The 27,566-nt window shown below is 53.2% G+C and overlaps 2 protein-coding genes across 32 annotated transcripts in view; one reads left to right on the top strand and one right to left on the bottom strand.

The window, feature by feature from the left end:
• Window positions 1–1,511: 1,511 nt before the first annotated feature.
• The window catches only part of LOC103012988 (ninjurin-1-like), a 162,402-nt gene continuing 136,347 nt past the window's right edge, over window positions 1,512–27,566 (top strand). For 2 of the 4 annotated variants that reach the window (XM_057548687.1, XM_057548688.1), the window contains exons 1-2: window positions 1,512–1,673; window positions 9,538–9,763. In XM_057548687.1, the coding sequence (XP_057404670.1) occupies window positions 1,599–1,673; window positions 9,538–9,763 (301 nt within the window). In that variant the 5' untranslated portion in view covers window positions 1,512–1,598. Of the gene's footprint in view, window positions 1,674–9,537; window positions 12,476–27,566 lie in introns of those variants that run through there. The other 2 variants (XM_057548686.1, XM_057548684.1) reach the window with 2 other exon arrangements.
• The window catches only part of LOC114235760 (caspase recruitment domain-containing protein 19-like), a 104,671-nt gene continuing 90,814 nt past the window's right edge, over window positions 13,710–27,566 (bottom strand). For 2 of the 28 annotated variants that reach the window (XM_057548660.1, XM_057548657.1), the window contains exons 2-5: window positions 20,626–20,768; window positions 18,991–19,144; window positions 17,726–17,785; window positions 13,710–17,478 (exon numbers count right to left, since the gene is read on the bottom strand). In XM_057548660.1, coding sequence (XP_057404643.1) covers window positions 15,892–16,824 — 933 coding nt within the window. In that variant the 5' untranslated portion in view covers window positions 16,825–17,478; window positions 17,726–17,785; window positions 18,991–19,144; window positions 20,626–20,768 and the 3' untranslated portion in view covers window positions 13,710–15,891. The other 26 variants (XM_057548668.1, XM_057548667.1, XM_057548672.1 and 23 more) reach the window with 23 other exon arrangements.

Below are 27,566 nucleotides of genomic sequence, written 5' to 3'. Positions count from 1 at the left end.
GGGGGTGAGGCTCTGGGCAGGGGGAAACAAGGAGGGTCCAGTGTGGAGGGCAATCACAGGTGAGGCAGGCACTAGGTTACAACGCCCATGGGTGCCCACCTGCTGGCTGGGTAGACTAGCCGGGAGAGCATCCAGTCCACGCTTACAGGACTGCACAATCTCCCCAGTTCTGAGCGTGGCCCTCCTGGGTCTCTTCCCAGCTGTGCCTCAGTTTCCTCCCATCATGTGAGGGGGTAACACCTGCTTCCCAGGGCTGTAAGACAAAAAGTGATGCACCTGGCCCCACACAGGGCTGTCCCATGCCACCTCCCACCTGCCCCAGAAGTCCTGTTCCAGCCCACAGCACCTAGAACAGGGCATGGCATACAGCAGGCACTCTGTGGTTACAGGATGAATGAAAGAGCCTCCAGCTCCAGACCAATGTAACTCACTATCTCCTGACCTTGGGCACTGCTGCTTACCCTCTCTGGTCTTTGGTTTATGTGGAGGGGGAAGGTCATGCCCACATGGCCTTGGTCTCCCTCGCAGGCAGGGAAGCTGACGCACAGAGGTCAAGCCACCTGCCTGAGCCACTCTGCTGAAGACATCAGCAGACACCGTGAGAGAGGGCAGAAAAGGGGCAGGGGTGGGGAGGGGGAGGGCGGCGCGACTAGGAGGAGTGAAAAGCAGGTGGGCCTGAGAGCCGGGTCAGGGTCAGGACAGGAGAACACAGAGGCCTGTACTTTTGCATACCTGCCCGGGGAGATAATGCCTGGCCCCTTCGCACACGCCTGGCTTCTGGGAGAGGCCCGCGTCCTGGCCGACAGAGCCAAGGGCTGGAGGAACCAACACGCTCAAGCCACCCCCAACGGCTGGCACAGGCACAGACAGGGTGCCACCCCAAACAAGGGGGCCCTGCCTGAGGACACAGAGGCTGTTTCATGAGGGGCAACGGCGGGCACTGGCACAAAGCGGGCCCAACCTGTGGTGATCCGCTCTCTGCCTCCCCCCTCCCTCCCCTCGTGAGTGCGTAGGAGGCCTTCATGCCCCCATTTCCTAGACGAGAAGGCCGAGGCTCAGAGGGTGTGAGACCCACACGACTCGTTGACTCAGGTTCCGGGTGCGGGGCGGACGACGTGTTGGCGAGACCTGCAGTGGGGCCCCCGGGGTGAGCCTCACCCCGTTAAAAAAAAAACAAAAAACCCACACCCGCGGGAGCGCCCAATCGCCTTCACAGCTCATTCGGCAGTTAGCGAAGCGGCCGGGGAAAGGCCGGTTCTTGTCCTCGTTTTATGGATTAAAAGAGTCCACGACAGGAGCACAGAAGGCGACGTGCTTTACCCACGAACACGCGAGGTCCGGGGCCTAAGAGTGCCGAAACGCAGCGCGGGGTCCTGCGGCCCTTAACGCCCACGCGGCGAAGGAGAGCGGTAGTCTAAGTCTAGCCAGCCGGGCCTCCAGACCCGGCCTGGGGGCGGAGTCTGAGGGCTGTGGCGTGCACTGGGCGGGCCGGGGGGGCGGGCAGACGGGGGGGGAGGGGGCGGGCGCGCAGCAGGGTCTCAGCGGCTGAGGCGCCGGCCTCCCTGAGGCCCGGAGCAAGGCTGCCCCAGCGCCGCACCATGGACTCGCGACCCGAGGAGTATGAGCTCAATGGCGACGTGCGCCCGGGCTCGCCTGGCTCCCCGGACGCCTCGGTAAGCACCCCTAGCCCCGTGCCGCTGTGCGACCTTGGCCGATGCCCGCCCTCTCTGAGCCCGGCGCCAGCGGCTCCCAGGGACCTATGGGCGCCGACCAGCTGCGCGCCGCGTCCTTAGGGTGGCGGTGGTCGCCACGCGCCGTGCGTTCCGCCCCCTACCCGCGCGGTCGGGGGCCCCAGCGGTGGCCCTGGGGCTCCAGCCACCCCGGAAGGTGAGCGGGGGCGTGGGCTGTTGGCAGAATGCCGGACGTGGCCCGGGGCAGGTAGCGCCCACACCGAGCTGCACAGCCGAGGGGCCTGGGCGCCACCTTCCTCCCTCCCCCCGCCACTTCCCGCGGGCCCCTGCCTTCCCGGCTCCCACACCACACTCCAACTTTGCCTCTCCTCCGGTTCGATGCGCTCCCGGACTGGGCGGAGTGGATCGCGGCTTCTGGGCCCCAGGCCAGCAGCGGGCAGACAGTTACGTCACCCACGGTGTCCACGGAGACCGCACAATCTTGTGCGTGCCCTGATGGGGAACTTGGGGCCGCTGTGGCCCCCTCTCCTCTCTCCACCCGCATAAGAGGCTCTATTCAGAGCCTGCCCTGCTGGCCTGGAAGCGCTGTGGGCATGGGGCAGGCCCTGGCAGTGGTCCCATATTACAGCTGGTACCCTCCCTCCCTGGGGTCCTGTCCCACTGGCAGGGCCAGAGTAGCGGTTCCTAACTGGCTTTGCCTTGGACTAGCACTTCCCCAGGGCCTCTGTTCGTGGCGCAGTCCTGAGCACTGCCCTCCCAACTTGTTGACTTTGGACATTCTTTCAGTTTCTGACCCCCTGGGGATGGGGGTAGGGACGGTGGCCATGAGCGCCTGACTGGGGCAGAGACCGGCCCTGCTCAGGTGTGGGTGACCAGTCCTAGGCGATGTTGTGGTAACAGGCCACGTTTAGGGGATGGGGGGAGAACATGTGGGGCAAGCAAGGCCTTGCACTGGGGAACGGGCCCTCAGTAGGCAGGACGGGTGTGTTCAGGGATCACTGCATTCATTGGCTTTGGGACCAGTTGCAGTTGCTGCAGCCCTGTACCACTCGGTCTGAGAGCTGAGACCCGTCCAGATGGAGAAGCCACGGCCAAAGTGCTGAACTCCCTGGGGTTGGTCCTGAAGGCAGGTGGGAGTGGGGCCAGGAAGGCTTCCTGACCAGTGGGGACATTGGCACTGAGCCCTGGAGGACTGGAATGGGGTACGGGTATGCCTGGGAAGGGCATCCCAGGCAGGGAGAACAGTGGGAGAAAGGCCCAGGGGCTGGACCACCAAGTATCAATACATTGGAGCTGGGGAGCTGGAGGTGGTATGGGAGGTCAGACCTTGCCAGCTATGGAGGCCCATGGAGGGGCTGGAAGCTCATGCGAGAGTGAACGCATTCTTCCAGGGTGGCTCCAGTCACAGGCAGCGAGGCTCTGGGAGAGACGGTCAGTACTGAAGGCTGCTCTGCTCACCCTGCCTGGGGCCCAGGCCCACCCAACACTGCCCTCCAGCCTCCGCCTTCCCCTTCCCACCCTCAGGACCTGCCTCACTGTGTTCTCGAGCACATCACTCTGTGTCTCAGTTTCTCATTTGTGAAATGGGGTGAGAGTAGTGCCTCCCTCAGAGGGTTATGGTGAGGATTAAATGGGTTAGTGCGTGTGAAGTGCTGTAGGAAACTGGGCACACAGCATTGTTAACATTCCTGCCTGCCACATGAGACCATCTCCCAAAGATGAAGCCCAGGCAGGGTTTGGAAGGGGCAGCACCTTCCCTCAGGTGCAATCCCTGTGGACAGGCATGGCCCTCCCCCTGCACCTCACCTGGCTTTTCCACAGCCTTTTCTCCCGGCAGTCCCTGCCTGAATCTGAGCCCCAAGCTCCTGCTTGAGGAGGGGTAGAAAGGCTTGCTGGGAGGAGGGGCAAACCCCAGGATCTTCAGATGTGTCCCCACTTAAGCAAGAGCCCCAGACAGCAGGGTGTGTGGGCTGGGTCACCACTATGTCCTTGGCTGCAAGAGGACTGAGTGGGAGGCCCAGGCCCAGAGCCCCCATCGGTCTCGAGACGCCCTGCCATGGGGCCTTGGGCAAGTGCAGACCCTCTCTGAACCTCAGTTTCCTCCTCTGTGAAGTGGGCAGGATCACTCACCTCCCAGGGTGGCTGGGCTCAGGGAAGAGTTGTATGTGTAATCCATGGGCAGATGAGACCTGTCGGGCCAGGGTGGTGGGGGAGCTCTGCAGATGTCCCCCTCCACGTGCCCCATATCCCCATGGCCTCCATGCAAGGCCGGTCTGCTCAGGTGCCCCGCAGGAGTGAGTTGGAGTCTTCACTAAGTCAGCTCACTTTTGGCTGGCAGCAGAAGGAGTAGTAAACAGCAATTTTATTGTGAAAATAAATGTGGCCCTTGACTGTGTCATGCCCAGGGATTTATCTCAAGGGGCAGCTGCGTTGGACCCTGCAGCAGACTCTGGGACCACAGCCAGCTGAGGACACAGCAGGGAGGTGGCAGGACAGGGTGCAGTGAGGCTCCTGGGGCCACAGTTGGGCTTGGAAGCCAAGTCCTGGGAGGGAGGGGTGCGTGCACAGCCTCAGCTGCTGGGGGAAGTTTGCTCCTTTTCTCTTAAACTTTTTTTTTGGCCATGCTGCACGACATATGGGATCTTAGTTCCCCGACCAAGGATCGAACCCATGCCCCCTGCATTGGAAGCGTGGAGTTTTAACCACTGGACCGCCAGGGAAGTCCCAAGTTTGCTCTTTTTCTCATTTCTGCTCTCCTGGCAGATCCCGAGGCTGGTGGGGTCTTGGCCATGTTCCAAAAGGCAGCCCTGACGTGGCTGCGGGGTTACTGCTGGCCATTGCTGAGTCCACAGGAAGCGGGACTGCCCAACCCAGCCCAGCTGCAGCAGGGAAACCCCCCCGCCCCCCGCCCTAGGAAACTTCCTGCCATGAGCTCAGACATGGAGCAAGAGCCATCTCGGGGCTGGCTGGGTGCTGACGGTATGGGGACAGTGCAGGAGTAAGCCAGTGTGACCTGAAGCAGGTGCCTTCATGCTGAGTCCAGGCAGTGGCCACAATAACAGCTTATGCCCCGCACTGGTGGGTCAGACAAGGGACACCCCAGGCCCCAACAGATCCTACTCAGTCAGTTCTCAGGTCCCAACCAGAAGCAAGGACACCAGAGCCCGCACATCCACTGTTGCCCACTGAGCCCAAGGGGAGGGGCCTTATGCAGGAGTGGCTGCGATAGCCCAGCATCTGGAGCTGGACCTCCAGTGCACCCTGGGTCTCACTCAGCTCATGCATTTTCTGGGACTAGTACTTTCTCTTCCTTGTTATGGATTTTTTAAATGGAATTAATTACAAATTGGTACAGTTCGTTTGGGAGGTAACCTTTCAAAGTGGTGAGGCCTGGGTGGCGAGGAAGAGGAACATCCAGTCCTGCCCTGCACCAGCTGTGCTCTGACCAGCCACTGGGCCTCTGAGCCCTTCATTCACTCCCCCTTATGTGCCCATTTTATAGATGAGGAAACCGAGGCACAGACCAGTCACTCTGTTGGTCCGTGGTGTGGCAGGATATGGGGATGATAAAAGATAGGTGCTGATGGAAGGCCTGCACCCCAGCTCCTCCCAGGGTAGCTGATGAGCCTCATAGATTTGTTGGGAGCTTGGTTCTACAGATGTGAAATTGGGCTCTGGGAGCGTGGGCAGGAATTCCCATGTGGGCTCCTTGTTCCATACTTGTACATGGGGTTTGGAGTCAGTGGCAGAATTGGGGCAGGCAGGATTGGAGGAAGTCCATAACCAAAACCCTGAGGGGTCCTGCAGGGGTTCAGTGGGCCACGGCCCTGGCCTGCCCTTGTCTCCCAGGGGAGCAGAGAGTGTACAGGCAGGAGGCTGGGGGTGGGCCAGACCTCCTGGGCCCAGCCGGAGGCCATGGGCAGCCCATCCAAGCCCAGGGTGGACTGGAGGATGCATTGTGCTGAAACTGGGTTCTCTGAGTACCACAGATCTGCTTTGAATCCTGCTTCTGTCCCAACTCCCCTCCCTGTCCAAGCTGAGGTTGCCCAGCAGTGTGCCCCTGGGCCAGGTGGCCTGGGTCCCTGCGAGCTGCCTACCAATGGCTGGGATGAGACCCTCTGTCCACAGAAAGTGGGCTCAAGGAGCCAGCCCTGTGGGCACCACTGCCAAAGCCAGCTCCCTCCCCACAGGCTCCTTCCTGGCTTTTAGGGGAAAAAGTCTGGCAGCCCCGAGCTTACTCAGCTTCTGGGATGCCTTTGAGGTTTCAGGGAAGTCCTCTTGGCCCTAGGGACACGTTAAACTGGGTATTTGTTCCCTGCACTGCCCAGGTCATGGGCAGGGGTCTCGGTGAGAGGGTCCCAGCATGGCTCCTGGCAGCTGGGTGGGCAGGTGGCCTGTCCAGGCCCATAGAGCTCCGCACCTGTGAGAGGTGGGCTCTGACCGCCCCCCCAGCCCTTGACCTTCTCAAGATAGCAGCCTCCCTGGGATTCACCTGTGCAGCAGTCACCTCTAGGGCCCAGAGCTCCCTCCACAGCTCAAAGCCCCTCCCTCCGCAGAAGGCCTAGGACACCAAGGTCAGGCATGGGAGAAGCGCATCAGCCCTGCAGCCTCCTCCCCACCCAAGCCCCTACCGCACAAACCTCCTGGGCCCCCTGACCAGGGTGGACATGAAGCTGTGCCATGTCCTGGGTGGCCCTAAGCTCTGAGGTGGACAGGCTGGTTCCAATTCTGATCTGCCCCTCCCTCACAGTGGCCCTGGGTGAGCCCCCCTGAGCCTTAGTCTCCCACTCTGTAGAATGGGAGAACAGTGCTCTTTCTCAGTGTTAGTGGGGGCACTTGGGTTGTAGAGCTTCCCAGACTGTGGCCTGGGGTGTACAAATGGGGAAGCTAAAGCCCAGTGAGGGGGAGCATGTTGTCAAGGCTACACTGCCAGGCTATAGTGAACTGGGGCTTGACCAGAGCTCCCCCCACCAGCCCCCTGGCCTGCAGCCTCTGGCCAGCGCTCCTTATCACTGCACAGGTTGAACAGGAAGCAGATGGCCATATGGGCAGGAAGTGCCCTGTATCAGGAGGGGCACATGGCCTGGGGCCCTTGCTTGCTAACTGGGGCCCTGAGACAGTGGCCAGACCCCCCAGAACCTCCCGGCATGTTTGCTCCGTGGCCCTGTTGCACACATGGGAGACTGAACCCCAGAGGGGGCTGGCTATCCTGAGGTCACTCAGCTAGAGCCAGGGGCTGGGGACTTCTGAGCACTCAGGCTCACAGGTGACCCAGACCCCAGACCCCCACTGCAGGGCCCAAGGGGACTGTGGTGTCAGCTCTCAGGGCTTCTGAGCCCTGGGACCTGGGTTCAAATCCCAGTGCAACCCTCACTTGCCATTGGCTTTGGGCAGGGTTCCTCCCCATATAGCCTCAGTTTACCCTTGGTAAGTGGAGTGTGAGGACAGGGGGGAACTCCCTGGAGGAAAGCACCTAGCTAAAGGGTGAGTAAGATGATGGACTGTGCCCTGGGCACCCAAGGTGGAGAAGAGCGGGGCACAGGCGCCCTGTTCTGGGGGCACTGCTGCTGATGGTGTCATTCTGTATTTGAATGTGCACGTGGCTGCATGGGCATAAAATATTTAAACAGTTCAAGAGAGCTCAGAATAAAAAAGAATTCTCCCTCCTCCTCAGAAGCCTCCACAGTTAGCCTGGATGTGTACATATGTGTGTGTATGTGTGTTTGTCAATGCATATATACATATGTATTGTATATGTGTGTGTACATGTATGTATACGTGTGTGTGCATGTGTGCTCATGTGTGTTTGTGCATGTGTACTGTGTCTACATGTTTGTGTATGCTTACACACATATATGTATTGTGCTTGAGATGTGTATTAGGTACTTACGTGTGTGTGGAAGACATTTTGGCACTTCTGGTTTATGAAACATAGGGGCACATGGCCAGCGGGCCAGTGTCTCCAGGATGCCCGCACCCAGAGGAGCACACACATGGCGAAGCATGGCCAGCTGGGCCGCTTTGCAAGAGCAGAGCTGGGAGACAGCCTGGTGCTTTTGAGGGGGGTGGGGCACAGACCCTGGGGAGGAGTGGTGTGCCTTGGGTGTTCTTGGTCTGGGGGTGTGGCCCACCCAGATGTGAGTGCAGCTGTAGGCCTGGCATGGAGAGGCAAAGGGGAGACTTGAAGAAAGAAAGAGGAGACCCCAGGCTGCACATGGAATTTCCCAAAGAGTAGGCCAGGGCCCTGGGTCCAGCGGAGGAGGCTTTCCCTGGGGGCTCTTGGGTCTAGAATTTTAAACCAAGTGGATTTGCTACTTAAGAACAACTGACACTGAGGGAAAGCAGGACATAGCAGAGCCACCTACTTTCCCATCCTCCCTCCTGGGCATGTTATTCTAGATTAAATTTAAAAGACATAATGGAAAAATGAAGACCCCGCCCTTCTGTAGTTCTGTAATTTCCATGGTGAAATATCTCCAGCTGCAGAAAGTAGAGGCTTGCCCTCCCCAGAACCCCCACCTCCCATCCCTGCATCTTTCATGACTCTAGAAACAAGATCTGAATGGCCCCAGGAGGCCTAGTGGCTCAGGGATTCCTGTGGACAAGTGGCCAGGGCTGAGGGGTACAGGTTTGTCCTGGGAGGTTGGGGAGGGGCCTGGCCAGGGGCAGCTTGAGGAGGGCAGATGGGCTGGATACAAAGAGGAGGCCTGGCAGCTTAGAGCTGGCTTCAAGTGAAACAGCCGCCCCAAGAGGTAAACTCCAGTCCTGGGAGGGGTCTTTGTGGCCTGGACTCCAGCCTCGGAGGCAGGCCTTCTCCTGCCTAACTACCCTCCCCACTCCTGCCCCAGGAGAGAAGAGCCTATCCAACAGGGGGAGTCAGCTCTGGGTGGGGCCTTGGGGCATGGAGGGCACTTGGGAGTGACAGGGGCCCTGGCCTTGAGGACTGGGGATGTTCTCAGGCAGAAGTGAGGGAAGAGGTATCAGAACTTGTGTTCCTGTTTTATCAACGTGAACGTGAAGGCAGAATGAGCCCTGGAGGTCGACTGTGCAGCATGTCGTGACCAGTACAGCACTCTAAGGGTGATATTAGTATTATCACAAATACTAATAATAAAGGGTCAGGAGAAGACTCTGGATGTGTGGTGGCCTGGATGTGGTGATGGTGTCACGGTACACATTTAGCTCCAAACTCTTCAAGTTGTTCACATTTATTATGTACAGCTTTTTCTGTGTCAATCACACCGCAGTAAAGTGGTTTTAAAATTTTTTTTAATAAAAATTAAGGAAGAAGCTGAGCTCAGTTGCATTGTAGAATGCAGAGGCATCTATTGAGCACCTGCTGTGTGACTGCACAGCTGGGAGATGGCCTGGGTGGATCGGCCATCCCACGAAGACTTGTTGCAGGTCTGGGCGAGTATGCAGGAATCTGGGATCCAGCTGCCGTCACGTCATTTCCCGCCCTGGCACCAATCACCTCCTGGAAAGGAGGGCAGGCAGGGGCACGCAGGGAAGGCTACCAGACGGCCCCGCCCATGGCAGGCAGACAATTGGCGGCATTTTCCCATCTAAAACCAGGGTGTGTGCTAAGGTTGTGTTTTGTTTCCTTTCTCTTCCAGGACTTGATTCGTAGGGTGGGTCTTGCAGGGGCTGCACAGCCTTCTCTGGGCCTCTTGTTCTATTAATAAGCACTTCCCTTTCGAGCCCTCATCTGGGCCCTCACCTGCTGATCCGATCAACCCCCACATCCCTGGGAAGGAGACCAGGCTCAAAGGGGCGGACACCAGGGTGGGCCCAGGCCTGCAGCCCCCTGCCACAGAGCCCGGGCTGACCACCCCCCTCCCTGCAGGCACCCCGCTGGGGCAGGAACCGGCCCATCAACATGAACCATTCTGCCAATAAGAAGAGTGCGGCAGAGAGCATGCTGGACATCGCACTGCTGTTGGCCAACGCCTCCCAGCTGAAGGCTGTCATCGAGCAGGGCCCTGGCTTCGCCTTCTTCATCCCCCTGGTGGTCCTCATCTCCATCTCCCTCATGCTGCAGATTGGTGTGGGCGTGCTGCTCATCTTCCTTGGTGCGTGCCTGGGCAGGGGGCCCCAGCAGTGGGAGGGCCCTGGGGTACCCCTGCCCCACGGTCAGCTGATTCTGCCTGCACGCACCCTGGGATGCGTCACTTACCCCACTGAGTGTTTTCCAGGCCCTCACAGAGCTGCAAAGAGGCCCCGGCCCTTCTCACTAGGCACGTGGTCCAAAATGTAACTCCCATCGTGGCCCCCAGAGGGACCCCCATGTCTCCATCTTTCCACTCACCCAAGCTGAGGACACAGGAAAATGTCATAACCACTCTCTGCTCTTCTGAGTGTCTGAATGTCCCATAAAGAAGGTTTTTAAAGGTGATCCACACATGGGATGAGGTCCATGAAGAAGCAAGACCAGCAGGTAGGCAGTGGGTGGACACATGTTCCCAGAGGATCCAATGAACCTGGGGCCACCCCAGCCAGAGGGGTCAGATGCAGAGCTGTGCAGGTGGCTGGGCCCTGGGAGCAAGTGGTACAGAGGACCACCCCTCCTGCCGCTCACTATGAGCACATCTTACCTTGGCTGTCTTGTTATTGCCAGGAAGCAGCAGAGGTCAGGCTCCCGGCTGTGAACCTCCCCTACCACCTGGCCCTCATGGTGGGTCCAGAATGGTGTCCGGGCCCATGCCCCCAGGTCCAGCCCTGCCCAGGGCCCAGCACAAGTGGATGCTGCCCAGCCCTACATGCCTGGTGTAGCCTGAAGCAGTCTGTGGCCTGTGGTGTGGGCTGGCTGGCAGCCATACCAGACGGATGCCAGCCTGTGTGGACCATGGACGTGGCCAACAGATGGCCTAGTTCCTCCTTTGGCCAGGACAGGAAGCTGGCCCAGATGTGGCCAGAGGTTAAGCCCCAGATGGCTAGACTGGGTCCCTGGTCACCAAGCCAGGCTGGCCTCCACGGGTGCTAGGGGCATTGGGGACAGGGCATGACAGAGGGTGGGTCTGTGCATCCCAGCCCCCTACAGCCCCTGCCCCAGCTGCTCCCACAACAGGTACACATGACAGCCCCCCACCTGCCCACCCACCAGCACCCAGGCTCATGTCTCTACAGTTCCGGCCCCCTGACCCTCACTCCAGATGTATTCCTGTCTCAGGTCCATGGCATGTGCTGCTGCCCTCTAGGGTCAGGGCTGTGCCCTGAGGTCTTCCCCACTGGCCCTCCTGACCACCACTGCTGGTCACTGTCATGGTGGGCCATTTGGGTTTACTCTGCCTTTGGTGCCATTGGCTAGCGTCACTGCCCACAGTGTCCCCCTGGGGCCCATATCTGAGCCCTGACTACCCTTGCACCGTCTGGCCCAAGACCAGGGCTGCTCCCTGAGAAGGAGGGTCCTGCCCACCAACTCCCTGAAGGCTGAGGGAGCTCTGCCTGAGCTGGGGGAGGAGGTGGACCCCTACTCATACTTGCACTTCTATTTGGCCTGACCTGGCTCTCCCACCGGTTGCAACCACCCACAGCCTATGTCCCCAGCACTGTGTCTGACATACAGTAGGTACTTAGTAAATATCTGCAATAGATTCACTCCTCCTCGAGTTCCGAGCCTTGTGCATGTGTCACAGTGGCCAAGGGATGGACAGAAAACCGAGGCCCAGAGAGCGAGTCAGGGCCAAGCCAGACCCAGGGGGTGTGACAACCCTCAGGGAGTCCTCCTAGACCCTAGCACATCCACTGCTTGTTAACTACCCCCTCTGCCCTACCATGCAGCTGCCCCACCCGGGGACACTTCTCTGCCCTCCCTGGGGATGGCAGAGACCCTTAAGGAGTAAGAAAGAAGGAAACATATGTGCCAAGTTGGAGGACTCCACAGAGGGACACACAGGGAAGTCGAGAGCTGGGGAGCTCTCAAGACCGATGCTCTAGGACCCAGGACCGGGAGGGAGCCCCAGGAAAAGACAGGCTGTGGTGCACGAGCCCTGAGGCCACGTGAGCTGGGGCTGGCTTTGAAGGAGTGTGGGGTGGTCAGTGCAGCGGAGGGGGCAGTCATGCAGAGCTTGTTGAGCAAGCTCTGGGGGGACTGTGTGCTTAACCTTCTTACTGTAAAAGATAGAGAGATGATGGCTGATGGATGGATGACGAAAAGATGATAGATTGATGGACAGATGGATAGATGATAGATAGATAGATGATAGATGATAGATAGATAGATATAGATAGATAGATGATAGATAGATGATAGATAGGGGTAGGGATAGATGAGTCATCCCCAGGTCACCCCTGGCAGAGTCACCAGATGAGGAAGTAGCTCTGTGGCAGTGGAAGCCCAAACAGGACCCCTCTGTCCCTCCAGGAACCCTTGTTCTTGTCTCCTCATTTCTCATGTCCCCTGCATGTGTCTGAGGACACCACAGTTTATTCCCACCTGGCTCAAACCCTGGGAGTATTCTAGGTCCGTTTCACTCTACACGTTCTCCTTCCCTGACTCTCCATCCCCACTGTCCACCCTTCAAGGCCATGGCCCACTTGACCTGGGTGGGGGGAGGACAGGGTGAGTCAGGGGGCTCTGAGGAAGGTAGGCCAGGATGGGATGGGGGCCAGTGGACCAAGAAGGTGGACTTTTGCTGCAGGATTGGGTCATTCCTCCTTCCCACACCTGCCACACACACCTACCCATTTCCCTCCCCTCTTAGGTGCCTTCTCTCCCACCTGCCTTTAATTGAACTTAATTCCTCTTTTCTCACCACATTATTTATAAAAATCAAGGAGCTGAATGTTTTAACATTTTTCTTCCTTTTCTCTCAAGTATTTATTTCAGGGGAAACTAAGCTAAGCTGCTGGATCTGTGTGTGGCCCAGGGAAGATGCCCCATGGCAACAATGCCCCCCAGGCCCTGCCCCAGCCCTTGGTGTCCTCAGAGGGGAGATGGGGCACCAGTCCTGCCTCTAGGTGGAATAAGAATTGAGGTCCCAGCTGCCACATGGCCAGCGATGAGGAAGGGCCCCTGCTCCGTGCTCCCAAACCCCCATCCAGTCTACAAGACTGGGGTCCCAGAGCCCAGACAGCAGGGACCTGACCCAGGGCTTGGTCAGGCCTGGGGTTTATGCAGAGGTTTTGGGGGCACAGGGTGAGCAGTATCTTCTCTGAGATAGTCCCCAAAGCACTGACCTGGCGAGAACTGGATATAACAACCCCGGATTCCAACAGTGTCAGCACCCCCACCTGGACCCTGTGCCCTCCCCCCAGAGGGAAACCCTGCATTGTGCAAATTGCAGTTGCATTTCTGGTTCCACAAACCCCGTCCTGTGACCTCATCCGGCCTGAACCACATCACTGCTGGCAAGAGTATCTAGGGCCCTAACTCCCTCCATCACAGGACCACTACTCTTCACACACACGCCTTCTTCTTCACAGACACACTTCTCCCAAATGCCCGCATCACTTCCGTCCCTCCCATCCTCCTCACACCCTCCCTCATTCCTCTCCCTACACATGGGAGTTCTTCCCCACCCCAGGCAGACTGGAGATGGGAGGCATCCCAGCACTGTGGTAGCCAGGATGAGGAACTACTCTTTTCTTACTAGAGTTTTGGGGGGACTTTCCTGGTGGAGATGGCATTTTACCAAAGACCCAGGTTGAGTAGATGGGGGGTGGAGGGCGGATGGTTAGTGAAGAGTGTTCCAGCCGAGGGAATAGCATGTGCAAAGGTGCAGAGGCTTGGATCATGGGCAGTTCCAGTTGAGCTATGGAGGTGGGGACAGGGGACAGAGGGTCAGGGGGCCAGCAGGGGAGACGGTGGCCCATGGTGTCTTTCACACCCTGATGAACTTAATTCATTCCAGGTCATGGTCACTGACTGACAAGGTGGTTGGCAGGGCATGGCCTCATGCAGGGAGGTACTGTGCCTAGACATGGATGCCCCATTGTTCTACCTCCCTCAGTCCCAGCCCAGGAGTGGAGCCATTGCATGGCAGCGACCAGCCAGGGGCAGGCAGATGGGAGAGGGGCCTGGCTGCTGGTCTGGGCTGTTGTTGCAGACTTCAGCTGCAGGCATGGAGTGCAGTCGGGGAAGGGGCCGTTGAGGCAGGGATCCACGGAAGGGTCCAAGAACAGCCTGAGCTCGGGGGCTGCTTTGGACCTCCAGGGCAAGGCCTTGGTAGGTCATGGATGGAAGGAGAAAGTCAGCAGTCTCAAGAAGTAGCCCAGCTCGAGCCAAGGGAATAGGTGTCCTGGACTATCACAGCTCACCAGACGGGTCCTGAGACCTGGGACAGGCACTCACTGCCCCTCGCTCAGGGGATGGAACCCTGCCACAGGGCCTCACAGGTCTCAGGGGGTGGACAGTACCCAGGCCTTCCCTGCCACAGGCCTGCGGGGCCACAGTGGTCTCATTTACTTTTGCCCAGATGTCTCTATCACCTACAGTCAGGCGTCTGTCACCTTCACCCAGTAGTGCCCTTTACCTAGTTGTGTCTGTCACTTTCACCGGGCATGTGTCACTTTTACCCAAGCGTGTCTGTCAGAGAGCAGGACAAGCATCAAAAATACCCCAGGCATCTGCCCAGGAAGCAATTACCCTCGGAATCACAATCTCGCTCGCTCACAATGGGTGGAGGGGCTGCAGACTGGACAGGACATGCTGGGCTGGGCCTCAGGAGTCTGCTGACCTCGAGAACCCCTGCCACCTTCTGAGCTCAGAGTCCAGAGCAGGTGCAGGGACTAGTCCCCTGGTCTGGCTGGCCAACCGGGAAGGTGGCCTCCAGTCAGTCTCTGCTGCAATAAGAGCCAGTTTACATGGGGATCTGTCTGCAAGAGATCTGGAGTGCGGCGGTGCACGTTCACAGCCCTGAGGCTGGAAGGGAGTGGGCACGTTCACAGCATCCCTAACCCTGGACTCTGAACAAGATCAAGAGGAACCTTCACAGCCATTGGGGGATCCGTTCAGCCCATTCAGCTCAGGGCGGCACCTGTGTCCTCCCCGCTGACCACTGGCAACTGCACTCCTTTCACCCAATGGGAGTCTGTCCCAGAGAGAACATGCATTAGCTGTGCCTTCCAGCAAAGTGGTAAATTCATGAAGCAATTTCCAGAGAACAGTACTTGGAGCAGTGCTATCCAGCTCAGGATAACCATGCTCAAGGAGGGGTCCCAAGGTTGTGTCCCTTTTTACAGATGGGTAAACTAAGGCTCAGAATTTGGAGACACACACCCACAGCCTGCAGTGCAGAGGTGGAGGAGCGAGTGGGAAGCTGCACTGTCCCGGGCTTCAGGGTAGAAAGGAGAGCTCTTATGCCTGGCTCTCCCTTGCCCTGGCCCTCACTTTAATGGCTGGGCATGCAAATGAGTGAACTAGCCCACAAGCTGGCTGAATGAATCAGCCAGAGACCATGTCCTGAAGCTGATTCCTCTGCCTCCCATCTTGTCTCCTTCCCACATGCCCTGAGAGGCTAAAACCTGGGAGTGGAACCCTTCCTGGGGGCCCAATGGTAGCGTCATTCCTGGAGTCAGGCTGTGGGTTCCTCCAGAAACCCCCTATGGAAAATGCAAGCTCATGATGATTCTTGGGTTGACAAACATACTTCTGTTTCCCCAAAGAGGCTGGAGAGGGAGGAGCTGACGGGATGGGGGCAATGGGGAGAGGAACCCATCAGGGGCCAGGCCCAGGCCCCGGCAGCCCATGGCTAGTGCGGTGCACGTGTGTCTCTGAGCATTGTGCACGTGTACATGTGCACACTTTTCGTGTATGTGTGTATGCCTGTGTGTGCACGTGCACGCGCGTGGGGAGGGCACTCTTGGCAGCTGTGTGGTCCTGGGCTCTGAGCTTCAGCTTCCTCATCAGTAATGAGGGTGGTGACAGGGGTCCACATAAAAGACAGGTGCCAGACAACCACAGCCTGCAGGAGGGTAGTAGGCACTGGGGACTTGGCTCACAGGGCCCCCAGAGCCAAAGGCAGAGCACCCTCTTGGACATGTACACTCACCCTCTTGTGTCCACGAGGGACATTTCCATGACAAGATCCTACGCCTGAGGCCGGCAGGTGAGACAGATAGGTACAAACACCCTGGTCAAGGGGACAGGCCCATGTCCCCAAGACAAATACAGGGGCTCAGCTCTGAGGAGGACAAGGTGCTGGGTATGGCCAAACCCCAGGCTGTTGGGGGAAGGTGTGAGGAGCCAGAGCCCAAGACTTCAGATGGCACAATTACACTTTTCATCTCTAAAAGTTCTAGAAGTTTTTGTGGACTCTTTTTTTTCTGTCTCAACCTCCTCTCCACCTGGGATCAGGGACAAGACTTTGTACTTATTTCTAGGCTCTGACCACATCCGTGTCAACTGAACCCTCCCCAGACCCGCCAAGCGCAGGTCATCGCCTCCCAGGGGGGAGGGGCTCCATTTCCAGGATAGTAGTCTGCGGGGCCTCGAGGGCCCAGGAGCTGGGTGTTGGCTCTGGTGACTGGACAGAGACAAGGGGGATGATGGGGGAGGGGGTATCTCCTTGGGACATGTCACAGGAAGGGAATGAAGACGGTGGTGGAGCCTCTCATGCACTGGGCCCCCCTCTCCTGGCTGAGTGATCTCTCCTTTCAGTCTTAGATTCTTCATCAGGAAAGCAGGGGCAGCAGCCCACCTCCTGGGGCTGCTAAGAGGAATCAAATGAACACATGCTGGTACTAGGTATCGTGAGGCATTTGGCTGGCGCCCCTCCATGGCCCAGGGCTCGGGTAACAGAGCAGCCCAGTGGGCCCTGTCCCTCCTCGCCACCTGGGGCTGAGGGCTAGGGAAGGAGGGAAGATGGGCAGGGGCAGGTGTGGGGACCAACAACACCCAGGCAGGGGATGGCAGGAGGGGTTCAAGGTAGGGAGTTCTGGAGAGAAGCAGTGGAAGGCGGCCAGGGAGGGAGGGAAGGGAACACGTGGCGGGGGATATCTGGACGTGGGCACTGGGGGACACAGCAGGGGTCATCTGGGGCAGGTAGCCCACATGGAGGGGTGAGGCCCAGGCCCACAGGGGTCTGAGAAGGCGGCCTGAGCAGGACCTGGGTCTTGGGTTGGACTCGGGAAGCCAAGAGCCCACAGGGTCAGCCCCAGCTAGACATGCTGTCATGTCTTGTGTTGGTATCATCTAGAAAACACTCCTGAGAGAAGGGATAAGACTCAAACGTTTAATATTGTTGAGCACCTCTGTACAGTGAAGGTAAAGTGCTTGTTACATAAGTTATAAACAGTGAAACGTAAACACTTAGAAAAGCCAGCCAGCCCCAGGGCAGCAAGCAGCCAGGCGGGCAGGGCTGGGATTGGTCAGAGCCCCCCCAGGTCATCTGTGAGGAAGGTCAGCAGGAAGCGGCTGACGTGCCTGTCGACGATGACAGGGGAGAAGCCCAGGACACGCTGGGCCCCTGGCAGCACCTTGGGGTCTGGAAGACAAGGGGGTCTCAGAACCCATCGAGAAGGCGCCTTCTCTCAGCCTCATGGCATCGCTAGCCCCACACCTGAGTGATGTGGGGTCCCCATGCCGAGTGGGCCTGCTTGCCACTGGCTCCCCACACAGGACCTTGACAAGGTCAGCATGGCAGGAAAGGAACCGCAGGGCTGCCACGCTGGGCCACAAGTAGGGGGCCTCAGGTGTAGGCCTCCGTCCATCCGGCAGGGCTCTGCCCCATGGTCTGGAGAGGACTGGGCTGAGGCTTGGCCAGGCAGCACCCATCTGGGGGGCAGCAGTAGACGAGGAGTGCCAGCCCTGCGGCCAGGCCGAGACAGGTCAGGAAGGCCACGGGTCCTGGGGAGAAATGCACGTGAGCAGCTCCCCGAGCCCAGGAGGGCGGGGAGGGGTCCAGAGGCCTCGAGGGACAGGCTCACACCCTGTGCTGTGGTCAGCTGGGCAGGGACGTCCCCAGTAAGCACCCTGAGGGGGTCTGTCCAACAGGAAGCCAGGAACAGAACCCGACTTGGAATGGAGAAGCCCCCGAGGCAGAGATGGAGCCCTGGGTGGGGGAACAGAGAGAAGGGACATGGGAGGCGGTTACCCCTGTCACTGAGCTCACGGCTTGCGGTGCCCGAGTCTAGCTCTGTGCAATCTGAGTTCTCTGGAAACAAAATCACAGGGTGCAGTTAGTCGTGGGTGGGCCAGAGGGTAAGGTGGTTGCCCCGCCCTCGGGAAACCAAGGGGGCTGTCGAGCCCCCTCCCCCAGACCACCCAGGCTTCTCAGGTTGTACCGGCGCTAAGCCCTCCAGGCTGTGTTTGGGGGGAGTCAGCGCCAGGGAGGGAACCCTGCACAGTTTTGTGTCTTCTCCTTTTGTCCACTTCATGAGAACTTGAGGACCATGGAGTAGGGGGTTCACTGTTCCGTGGCAACCACAAGGCACCAAACACAGCGCAAACACCTGCCTGTCCAAAGTCTGATGATGTTGATGTGAGGGCAGGGCGCTCTTTCTCTTTCCCCAGACCCCACTGGGGCTCCCCCTAACCAGCCAGCTGCCAGACAGCCCTGAGGGCACCCTGGTAGGTACTTGACTCCAGGCAGGGCTGTGTGGTCCTGACAGCTGTGGTGACAGGATCGTCCCATGCTGGCGCTCAGGGCTCAGTCCTGCCAGCCTGTCCTTGGGGCCAAAGACACTGGCCCCAGGTCCAGCTGAGTGGCCTGAGCTGAGCCACCTCTTCCCTCCCGGCCTGCAGCCTCTCATCCGAGGACTGAGGGACAGTAGCCACTCCTCCTGGGGACCTGGGTGCAGAGGCCTCAGGACTGAGCTGCCATCCCCGCTTGTACCTTCCCTGCACCCAACCTGGCAGCTCAGAGGATCCCTCGGGGCTCACAAGCCTCCCGGGCCCACAGGCCAGACCTTCTAAACCAAAACACATGTGTCTTGGACCAGCCATCTGTGTTAGAAACTGTTCTACAGAAACAGCCATGCCATGAGGATCTACCTGGGCGAAAGTGGACGCAACCTGCGTCGTGGGGGTTGGGGGGGTCAGTTCACTCAAGGCTGGTACAGCCTTCAGCTGCGAGCTATTTCTGATCAGAAGTGTAAGGGTTCCCAGATTCATTAGATTACAGAGGGAAAGGCAGAGCTGCATGCAAGAGATGCTACCTTTTGTGTAAAAATTGGCACAAGAAAAAGGGAGACAGAGGGACAGAGGAACAGAGAGACAGAGAGAGGGAGACGTGGAGACAGAAATATCTATATTGTCTGAAATACTCTGAGGGCCACACAAGATGCAACCAGAGGGCAGTCTCTGGAGAAGGGCTGAACAAGAAGATGCCGAGGCCTGGGGACTGGGACACGCACTTACGCAGGGTGTGCCGGCTGGGCAGGCAGCTGTGCAGGGGCTGGGCATGGATGTACAGGGCCCGGTAGAACTCCTGGCAGTCCCGCTCACCGCTCCGCTGCAGGTGGCCCAAGAGGTCGCAGAGACGTACTCGCAGAGATACCTTGGGGTTCCGGAACTGGAGGAGGAAGGGGCACAAGACAGGTCAGGCTGGAGGACTCTGGGCTCAGCACCCAGCCCCAGCTTCCTCAATGGCTGTGATACCATCTAGGTGCTTGGAACACCCACGGGGAGGCAGCAATTGCTACCACAGCCTCATGCACTCCCATGTGGCACCCAAGACTGTGCTGCATGGCCACTAAGCCTTGCACTCCCACTGGAGGCCAGGACAGGTCAGCAAGAAAGATGGCGGTGACATTATTCCAAGTGTGGACATTTAGTGGCTTGCTGACTTGGTTTTCCCATTTGTAAAAAGGGAATAATAAACCCACATGGTAGGGTCATTACAGGGAATCTCTGAGGTAATGATAATTTCTAGTGGTTTACACTCTACAGGAATGTGATTCAAGTTTTAAAAAATAAATCAAGGATTAAGGAGAAAAAAAGGGTGGCTTTTTTGATGTGGTTGACTGAAAAATATGTGGTTGTAAAGGTCAATGGACAGGGTACTTGGCATTGACCCCCAGAACCTGGAGGCTATGGCTCGGTGCTGCCACCTGGTGGTGGTGTACCATGCTACAAGGAACTAGAATCAAACCACAAAGGTACAGAAGCTGCAAAGCAAAGGCAGATGTGCAGCAGAAGCCATGGGTACCTATGAGGAAAGGAACTGTAGTTTTGTGTGTGGAGTTTCCTTTTTCTCATGTAAACATCTGAGCTTTTCAAATTGTTTTTTACAATGAATGTGTATTCAACTTTTAATGACAAGATATAAATTTGAGCCCCTACTTTTTAACTCACTGTACTACTTCTGTAACTTAAGAAGCATCTGGGCCAGTAGCAGGGTCTCTGTTGATTCTAGTTCTGTTGAGGATCAATCTCACCTGTCCCTAGGAGAGACCACCAACCCTCCAAATAGCCCTGCACGTGGCACTGTTACTCTGTGCCAAGGCAGGAAGCTCAGCTCCAAGAGGAGAAGGACTCGCTCAGTCACCCAGATGGGAGGCAGGTCCTGCACCCCAAAGCCCGGGCTGGTCTCTAGCACCCACCCCAGCCCCACGGGGGAGCCAGAGAAGTGGGTGGGGCGAGCAAGGAGCACTCACTCTCACCCAGTGTCCCTGAATAGGATGGGCCAGATTACACCCAAAACGTTTGCCCACTTTGAACTTTTGGAAGATGCAGAGTAAAGAGCCCTATGGCACTGGGTAGGGCCTATCTGGTATCCCTGATCCCCTCCCACCCCAGCACTCCCCCTGTTCCCCCTTCCAGGTTTGTCTCATGTTGTGGCATGTTATCACATGTCTCCTGTGATCCTCCCAGCATTTCTGGAAGGGGCCAGAAGGCCTGATGGCATATAAAGAGACTAAGGCTCAAAGAGCTGATGTTCTGGGCCCAAGGTCACCCTAAGGAGACAGGTTTTCACCACCAAGCTGTCCTGCCCCCCGCTTCTCCCAGCCCAGAGAGGAAGGGATGGGAAAGCAGCCTCAGGTTCCTTGGCACCTTTTCCGCATCCTTGTTGCTGAGGATCTGGGGGTAGTAGCGGTTCAGCTGGAGGATAATCCTGTCCACCTGCTGCTCACTCAGGCGCCCAAGGCCTGTGAGGAAAGGCATGTCCTAGACCAGGCGGTCACAGTAGGTCTGCTCTGAAACAGAAGCAGAGAACACAGAGGGAATGAGCCAGCTCAGCCCAAAAAGGGGGTGGCGAGACCCACACACCATGATGCAGCCATGGCAGGGACCCTTCGCAGCAAGGTCCCCATGCCGACCGAGAGGTGTACCAGCTGTAAGCACCTGGACAACTGCTGACATCCCAGCTCACGCACAGCCCAGAGTTCCCCCATGTCATGCCAACACCCTTGCCAGAAAGTGGGGTGGGTGAGTGCAGTGATAAAGGTTCATAGTGCTCAAAAGCAGAGCAGAGCCTCTGGCTCCTATCTTTTATGCCTGAGAGCTTATCGCAAAAAAAAACTCAGAAGGGCGAAGAACCTGCTGTCTGTTGGGCTCCCTCAGTGCCCTCTGGAAATAGCCAGGCCCGAGGAAGAGCACAGGCAGCCTGGAGAAGGCCCGATCTCGAAGCTCCTACAGTCGCTGTTGTCATGGGGACAGGAGACACAAAGACAGGAGCACAGGGTTTGGAATGGCCTGTGCTGGCATGGCCACCAGACACAGTGTATCTGCAAGGCCTTGAGAAGCTGCCACCAACAGCAGACCAGCATGCTTGCTGCCCAGGAGGCTGGGGAATGCCTTTTCTTTTGTTTTTTTCTTTCAGAATCACCATTAAAGCATCACTGTTGCACTATCTTTCCCATTAAGAATGTCCCTTAGAATGACAAGTCTTTAAAGGCAAGGGGTGGGGAGAGGTCGGTAGGCAGTTGACAAAGAAATCTCTGAATCTCTGAGGGAGGGTCCCAAGTTCCTGCAGCACCAGCTGCCTGAACAAGTGCACTACCATACCTACCTGTGGCACCTTGTCCTGTTTCCTGGTGGACCCAGGGGATGGGGGGGCAGGCAGAGCTGTATAGGAGGAGAGTTTCTGTATGTGACTGAAGTTAAGTTGGTATCAATTCAAATTAGATAGTTGTAACTTTAGGGTATTATGTATAATCCTCATGGTAACCACAAGGAAAATGTCCATAGAATATACACAAAAGGAAACCAAAACGTGTTACTACAGAAAATCAACACAAAAGAAGGAAGGGAAGAAATGAAGGAAAAAAAGCTACGAGACAGACAGAAAACAAACAGCAAAAAGGCAGAAACAAGTTATCCCTTATCAGTAATTACTTTAAATGTAAATGGATTAAACTCTCTAATCAAAAGACATAGATTAGCGAAGTGGATTTGTAGTATCGTGATTTATAATAAGAAATACATATTTGGTCTTTGTCCCAAGTCCTGGCACACAGTTTCTAAAACCCAAGGAATTTCCTAAGTGATGAGAGCTGTGAAGGTGAAAGGATAGCTTTTGTTACTCATAACAATCCCTCTCCAACCTCATCTGACTGTATTATAATGAGGTGATTTTGGGAAAGCCCCTAAATAACCACAGGGTGGGAGCTGATTGCCAGTGGAACCAACCACGTAATTCGAGGGGTGGAACTTTCAGTCCTCCCCATCTCACTTCCCCTTGCAATGTCTGGGGCGGGGAGAGGGGCTGGAGGTTCAATCAATCACCAGTAGCCAGTGATTTAATCAGTCATGCCTACCTAAGGAAGCCTGCATAAACCCCCCCAAAAACGGGGTTTGGAGCACTCTAAGTTACTGAATATGTGGAGGTGCTGAGAGGGTGGCCTGCCTGGGAGGAGCATGGAGCTTCCATGCTTTGCTTCTCACATGCTTTGCCCTATGCATCTTTTCCATCCGGATGCTCATTTATATCCTTGAAATATCCTTTGTAACAAACTGGCAATAGTGTTTTCCTGAGTTCTGTGAACTATTCTAGCAAATAGGGTCACAAGGAGAGGGTCACGGGAACTCTGATTTACAGCCAGTCAGTTAGAAGCACAGGGGACAACCTGGACTCGTGATCGGCATCTCAAGTGGGGGCAATCTCGTGGGACTGAGTCTAAAGTTAACCTATGGGATCCGACGCTATCTCTGGATAGATGGTGTCAGAATTGAATTAAATTATAGGACTCCCAGTTGGTGTCCACCAAAGTCGCGATTGGAATCTCAAGTGGGGGCAATCTCGTGGGACTGAGCCTAAAGTTAACCTATGGGATCTGACGCTATCTCTGGATAGATGGTGTCAGAATTGAGTTAAATTATAGGACTCCCAGTTGGTGTCCACCGAAGAACTGGAAAATTGCTTGGTAGGGGAAAAAACCCACACATTCCATAACCAGAAGTGTCAGAATTATTGAGAAACATAAGCGTTGTATGTAAGAGTAGAAGAGAAAATGAATTTTTTCCTCTCAGGATTTAAAAAACATGATTTAACTATATACCGTCTTCAAAAGACTCACATTAGGTCTAAAGACAGAAAAAGGTTGAAGGTGAAAGAATGGAACAAGATATTCCATACAAATAGTAACCAAAAGAGAATTTACATTGCTATACTAATATCAGAAAAAAATAGGCTTTAAGGCAAAAGCTGTTATGAGACAAAGAAGTACATTATATATTAATAAAGTGATCAATCACCAAGAAGTTAGAACATATATGCACCAAATATCAGAGCCCCAAAATATTTAAAGCAAACATTGGCAGAATTGAAGGGAGAAATAGAAAGCTTTATGATAATAGCTGGAGACTTCAACAGACCACTTTTCAATAATAGAATAACCAGACAGAAGATCAATAAGGCAATAGAGGATGTGAACAGCCCCATAAACTAATGATACCTAACAGACATAGACACAACACTCCCCCCAACAATAGCAGGATATACACTCTTCTCAAGTGCACAGGGAACATTATCCAAAATAGACCACAAAACACAGTTAACCATAAAATGTGTCTTAATATATTTTAAAGGACTGACATAATAAAAGGATCTTTTCTGATCACATGGAATAAAGCTAGAAATCAATAACAGTAGGAAAAGTGGAAAATTCACAATTATGTGGACATTAAACAACAAATGCATCAAAGAGGAAATCACAAGAGAAATCAGAAAATACCTTGAGAAAAATGAAAATAAAAATACAGCATCCTAAAATTTAAAGGATGCAGTGAAAGCAGTACTGAGAGGAAAATTTACAGCTGTAAATGCACATACTAAAATAGAAGATCTCAAATCAATAACCTAATGTTACATCTTAAGGAACTAGAAAAGGAAAAGCAAACTAAACCCAAAGCTTGTAGAAGGATGGAAATGATAAAGATTAGAGTGAAGATAAATGAAATAGAAAAACAATAGAAAAATAGAAAAACAAAACCAAAAGTTGGTTCCAGAAAGATCAACAAAATTGGCAAAACTTTAGCTAGATTAACAAAGAAAAAAGAGAGGAGATTCAAATTACTAATATCAGAAATATTACTATGAATTTTACAGAAATAAAAAGGATTATAAAAGAATACTGTGGACATTTATACCAACAAATTGGACAACCTAGATAAAATGGACAAATTCCTAAAAACACACAATCTACCAAAGCTGAATCATGAAGAAACAGAAAATCTGAAAGGACCTATTACTAATAAGGAGATTCAATCAGTAGTTAAAATGGTCTCAACAAATAAAAGCCCAGAATCAGATGGCTTCACTGATGAATTCTACCAAACATTTAAAGAACTAATACCAATCCTTCTCAAACTCTATAAATAAAGTTACCATATGATCCTGCAATCCTACTCCTTAGCATATATCTGGAGAAAACTCTAGTTTGCAACCCAATGTTCATAGCAGCACTATTTACAAAAGCCAAGACATGGAAGCAACCTAAATGTCCACTGACAGATGAATGAATAAAGAAGATGTAGTATATATATATATATATATATATATATATATATATATACACACAATACAATATTACTCAACCATGAAAAAGAATGAAATAATGACATTTGCAGCAATATGGTTGGACCTAGAAATTATCATATTAAGTGAAGTAAGTCAGACAGAGAAAGACAAATATCATACGATATCAGTTACATGTGGAATCTAAAAAAATGACACAAATGAGCTTATTTACAACACAGAAATAGACTCACAGACATAGAAAACTTATGGTTACCAAAGGGGATGGGGGGGATAAATTAGGAGTCTGGGATTAACATATACACACTACCATGTATAAAATAGATAAACAACAAGGACCCACTGCATAGCACAGGAAACTATACTCAGTATTGTGTAATAACGAATAACATAAAAGAATCTGAAAAAACTATATATATATGTATGTACATATGTATAACTAAATCACTTCTTTGCTGTACACTTGAAACTAACACACACTGCAAATTAACTATATGTCGATTAAAAAACTTAAAAAAAGGAATAAAATACTTAGAAATAAATTTAACCAAGGATGTGGAAGACTTGGACACTGGATCTACAAAACATTGCTGAAAGAAATTTTAAAAGACACACATAAATGGAAAGACATCCCATGTTCATGGGCTGGAAGACTTAATATTGTGAGTATGACAATACTACCCAAGGTGATCTAGGAATTCAATGTAATCCCTATCCAAACCCCAATAAATGTTTTTTGTTTTTCATCCTAAAATTCATATGGAATCTCAAAGGACTTTTATGGCCAAAACAATCCTGAAAAGGAAAGAAGGTGGATGACTCATACTTCCTGATTTCAAAATTTACCATAAAGCTACAAGAATCAAAACTGTGGTACTGACATAAGGACAGACATAGAGACCAATGTAATAGACTAGAAAGTCCAGAAATAAACACTATTTTGAGTGGGGGAAAAAAAAAGACTGAAGACAACCCACAGAATGGGACAAGTATTTGCAAAGCATATATCTGATTAGGCATTAATATATAGAGAGAGAGAATATAAAAAGAACTCCTACAATGCAACAACAACAACAAAATCCTATAGGGCTTCCCTGGTGGTGCAGTGGTTAGGAATCTGCCTGCAAATGCAGGGGACACGGGTTCGAGCCCTGGTCTGGGAAGATCCCACATGCCGCGGAGCAACTAGGCCCGTGAGCAACAACTACTGAGCCTGTGCGTCTGGAGCCTGTGCTCCGCAACAAGAGAGGCCACGACAGTGAGAGGCCCGCGCACCGCGATGAAGAGTGGCCCCCGCTTGCCGCAACTAGAGAAAGCCCTCGCACAGAAATGAAGATCCAACACAGCCAAAAATAAATAAGAAAGAAAGAAAGAAAAGAAAAAGAATATAAAAAAAAAATCCTATAAAGTAACCAATACAAAAATGAGCAAAAGACTTGCATAGGTATTTCTCCAAAGAAGATGTACAAATGACTACTAAGCATATGAAAAGATGCTCAACATCACTAGTCATTAGGGAAATGCAAATCAAACTACAATGAGATAACCACTTCATACACATTAAGGTAAAATAAATACATGGAGAGAGAGAGAATATGAATATGAGGATGAGGAGAAACTGGAACTCTCATGCATTACTGGTGGGCATGTAAAATGGTGCGGTCACTACGGAAAACAGTATGGCTATTCCTCAAAAAGTTAAACAAATACTTCAGCAATTTCATTCCTGGGTACACACTCAAAAGAACTGAAAGCAGAGACTCAAACAGGTATGTGCACACCAAGTTCAGAGTAGCATTATTCACAAAAGCCAAAAGGTAAAAACAACCCAAGTGTCCACGGACAGATGAATAGAGAGACAAAATGTGGTATACATACAATGGAATATTATACAACCATAAAAAGGAATGGAATTTTAAAACATGGATTTGACAACATGGATGACTGTGAAAACGTTATGCTAAGTGAAATAAGTCAGACACAAAAGGACAAACGTTGTATGATTCCACTTACATGAACTATCTAGAATAAGCAAATTCTAAAGACAGAAAGTAGAATAGTGATTACCAGGAGCTGGGGGTAGGGGAGAAAGGGGAGTTATTGTTTAATGGGCACAGAGTTTCTCTTTGGGATGATGAAAAGTTCTGGAAATGCATAGTGGTGACAGCTTCACAACATCGTGGATGTATTTAATGCCACTGAAATGGTTCAAATGGTAAATTTTATGTTCTGTATATTTTACCACATACATACATATAAAGGTGAATGGATAATATATTAAACTGTGGTTCAGTTTAGTAAGTTACAATGGAATATAATTCAGTGATAAAAAGACCTATGAAGTCACAAAAAGACATGGAGGAAACTTAAATGCATTTTGCTAAAGGTTAAAGAAGCCAATTTGAAAAGGCTATATACTATATGATCCCAAGTATATGATATTCCAGAAAATGCAAAACTATGGAGAACAGTAAAAAGATCAGTGGTTGCCAAGGGTTAGGGAAGAGGGAGGGATAAATATGTAGAGCACAGATTTTTAGCCAGGTAAAACTACTTGTATGATACTGTAATGGTGGACACAGGACATTACGAATTTTTCAAAACTCATGCAATACACAACACAAGGACTTTAGTTAGTAATACCTAAAGTTATTAATATTCTATCAACATTGGTTCATTAAGTGCAACAAACATACCACACAAATGCAAGATGTTAATAATACAGGAAATGGGGTGTGGGGAACCTCTGTGCTATCTGCTTAATTTTCTATAAACTAAAAATGTTCTAAAAATAAAATCTATTAATTAAAAAGAAATCCTCTTTGGAAATTCCGTAGCTGAATTTTAAAGAAAAAAAATGAGAGTCACAGAAAGCAGATGAATTCTTGGATTGGGTGGGGTTCCCTGGAAAGGAGCATGAAGGAACTTTCTGGAGTGATAGAAATGTTCTGTCTTGATTAGGCCTGGGCTAGTTGTTCCATGGGTGCATTCATTAGTCAAAACTTATAGAATTCTT

Source organism: Balaenoptera acutorostrata, chromosome 6 (genome assembly GCF_949987535.1).
Source record: "Balaenoptera acutorostrata chromosome 6, mBalAcu1.1, whole genome shotgun sequence".
NCBI classification, from domain to species: Eukaryota; Metazoa; Chordata; class Mammalia; order Artiodactyla; family Balaenopteridae; genus Balaenoptera; species Balaenoptera acutorostrata.
This window is presented reverse-complemented; position numbering and strand designations above follow the sequence as displayed.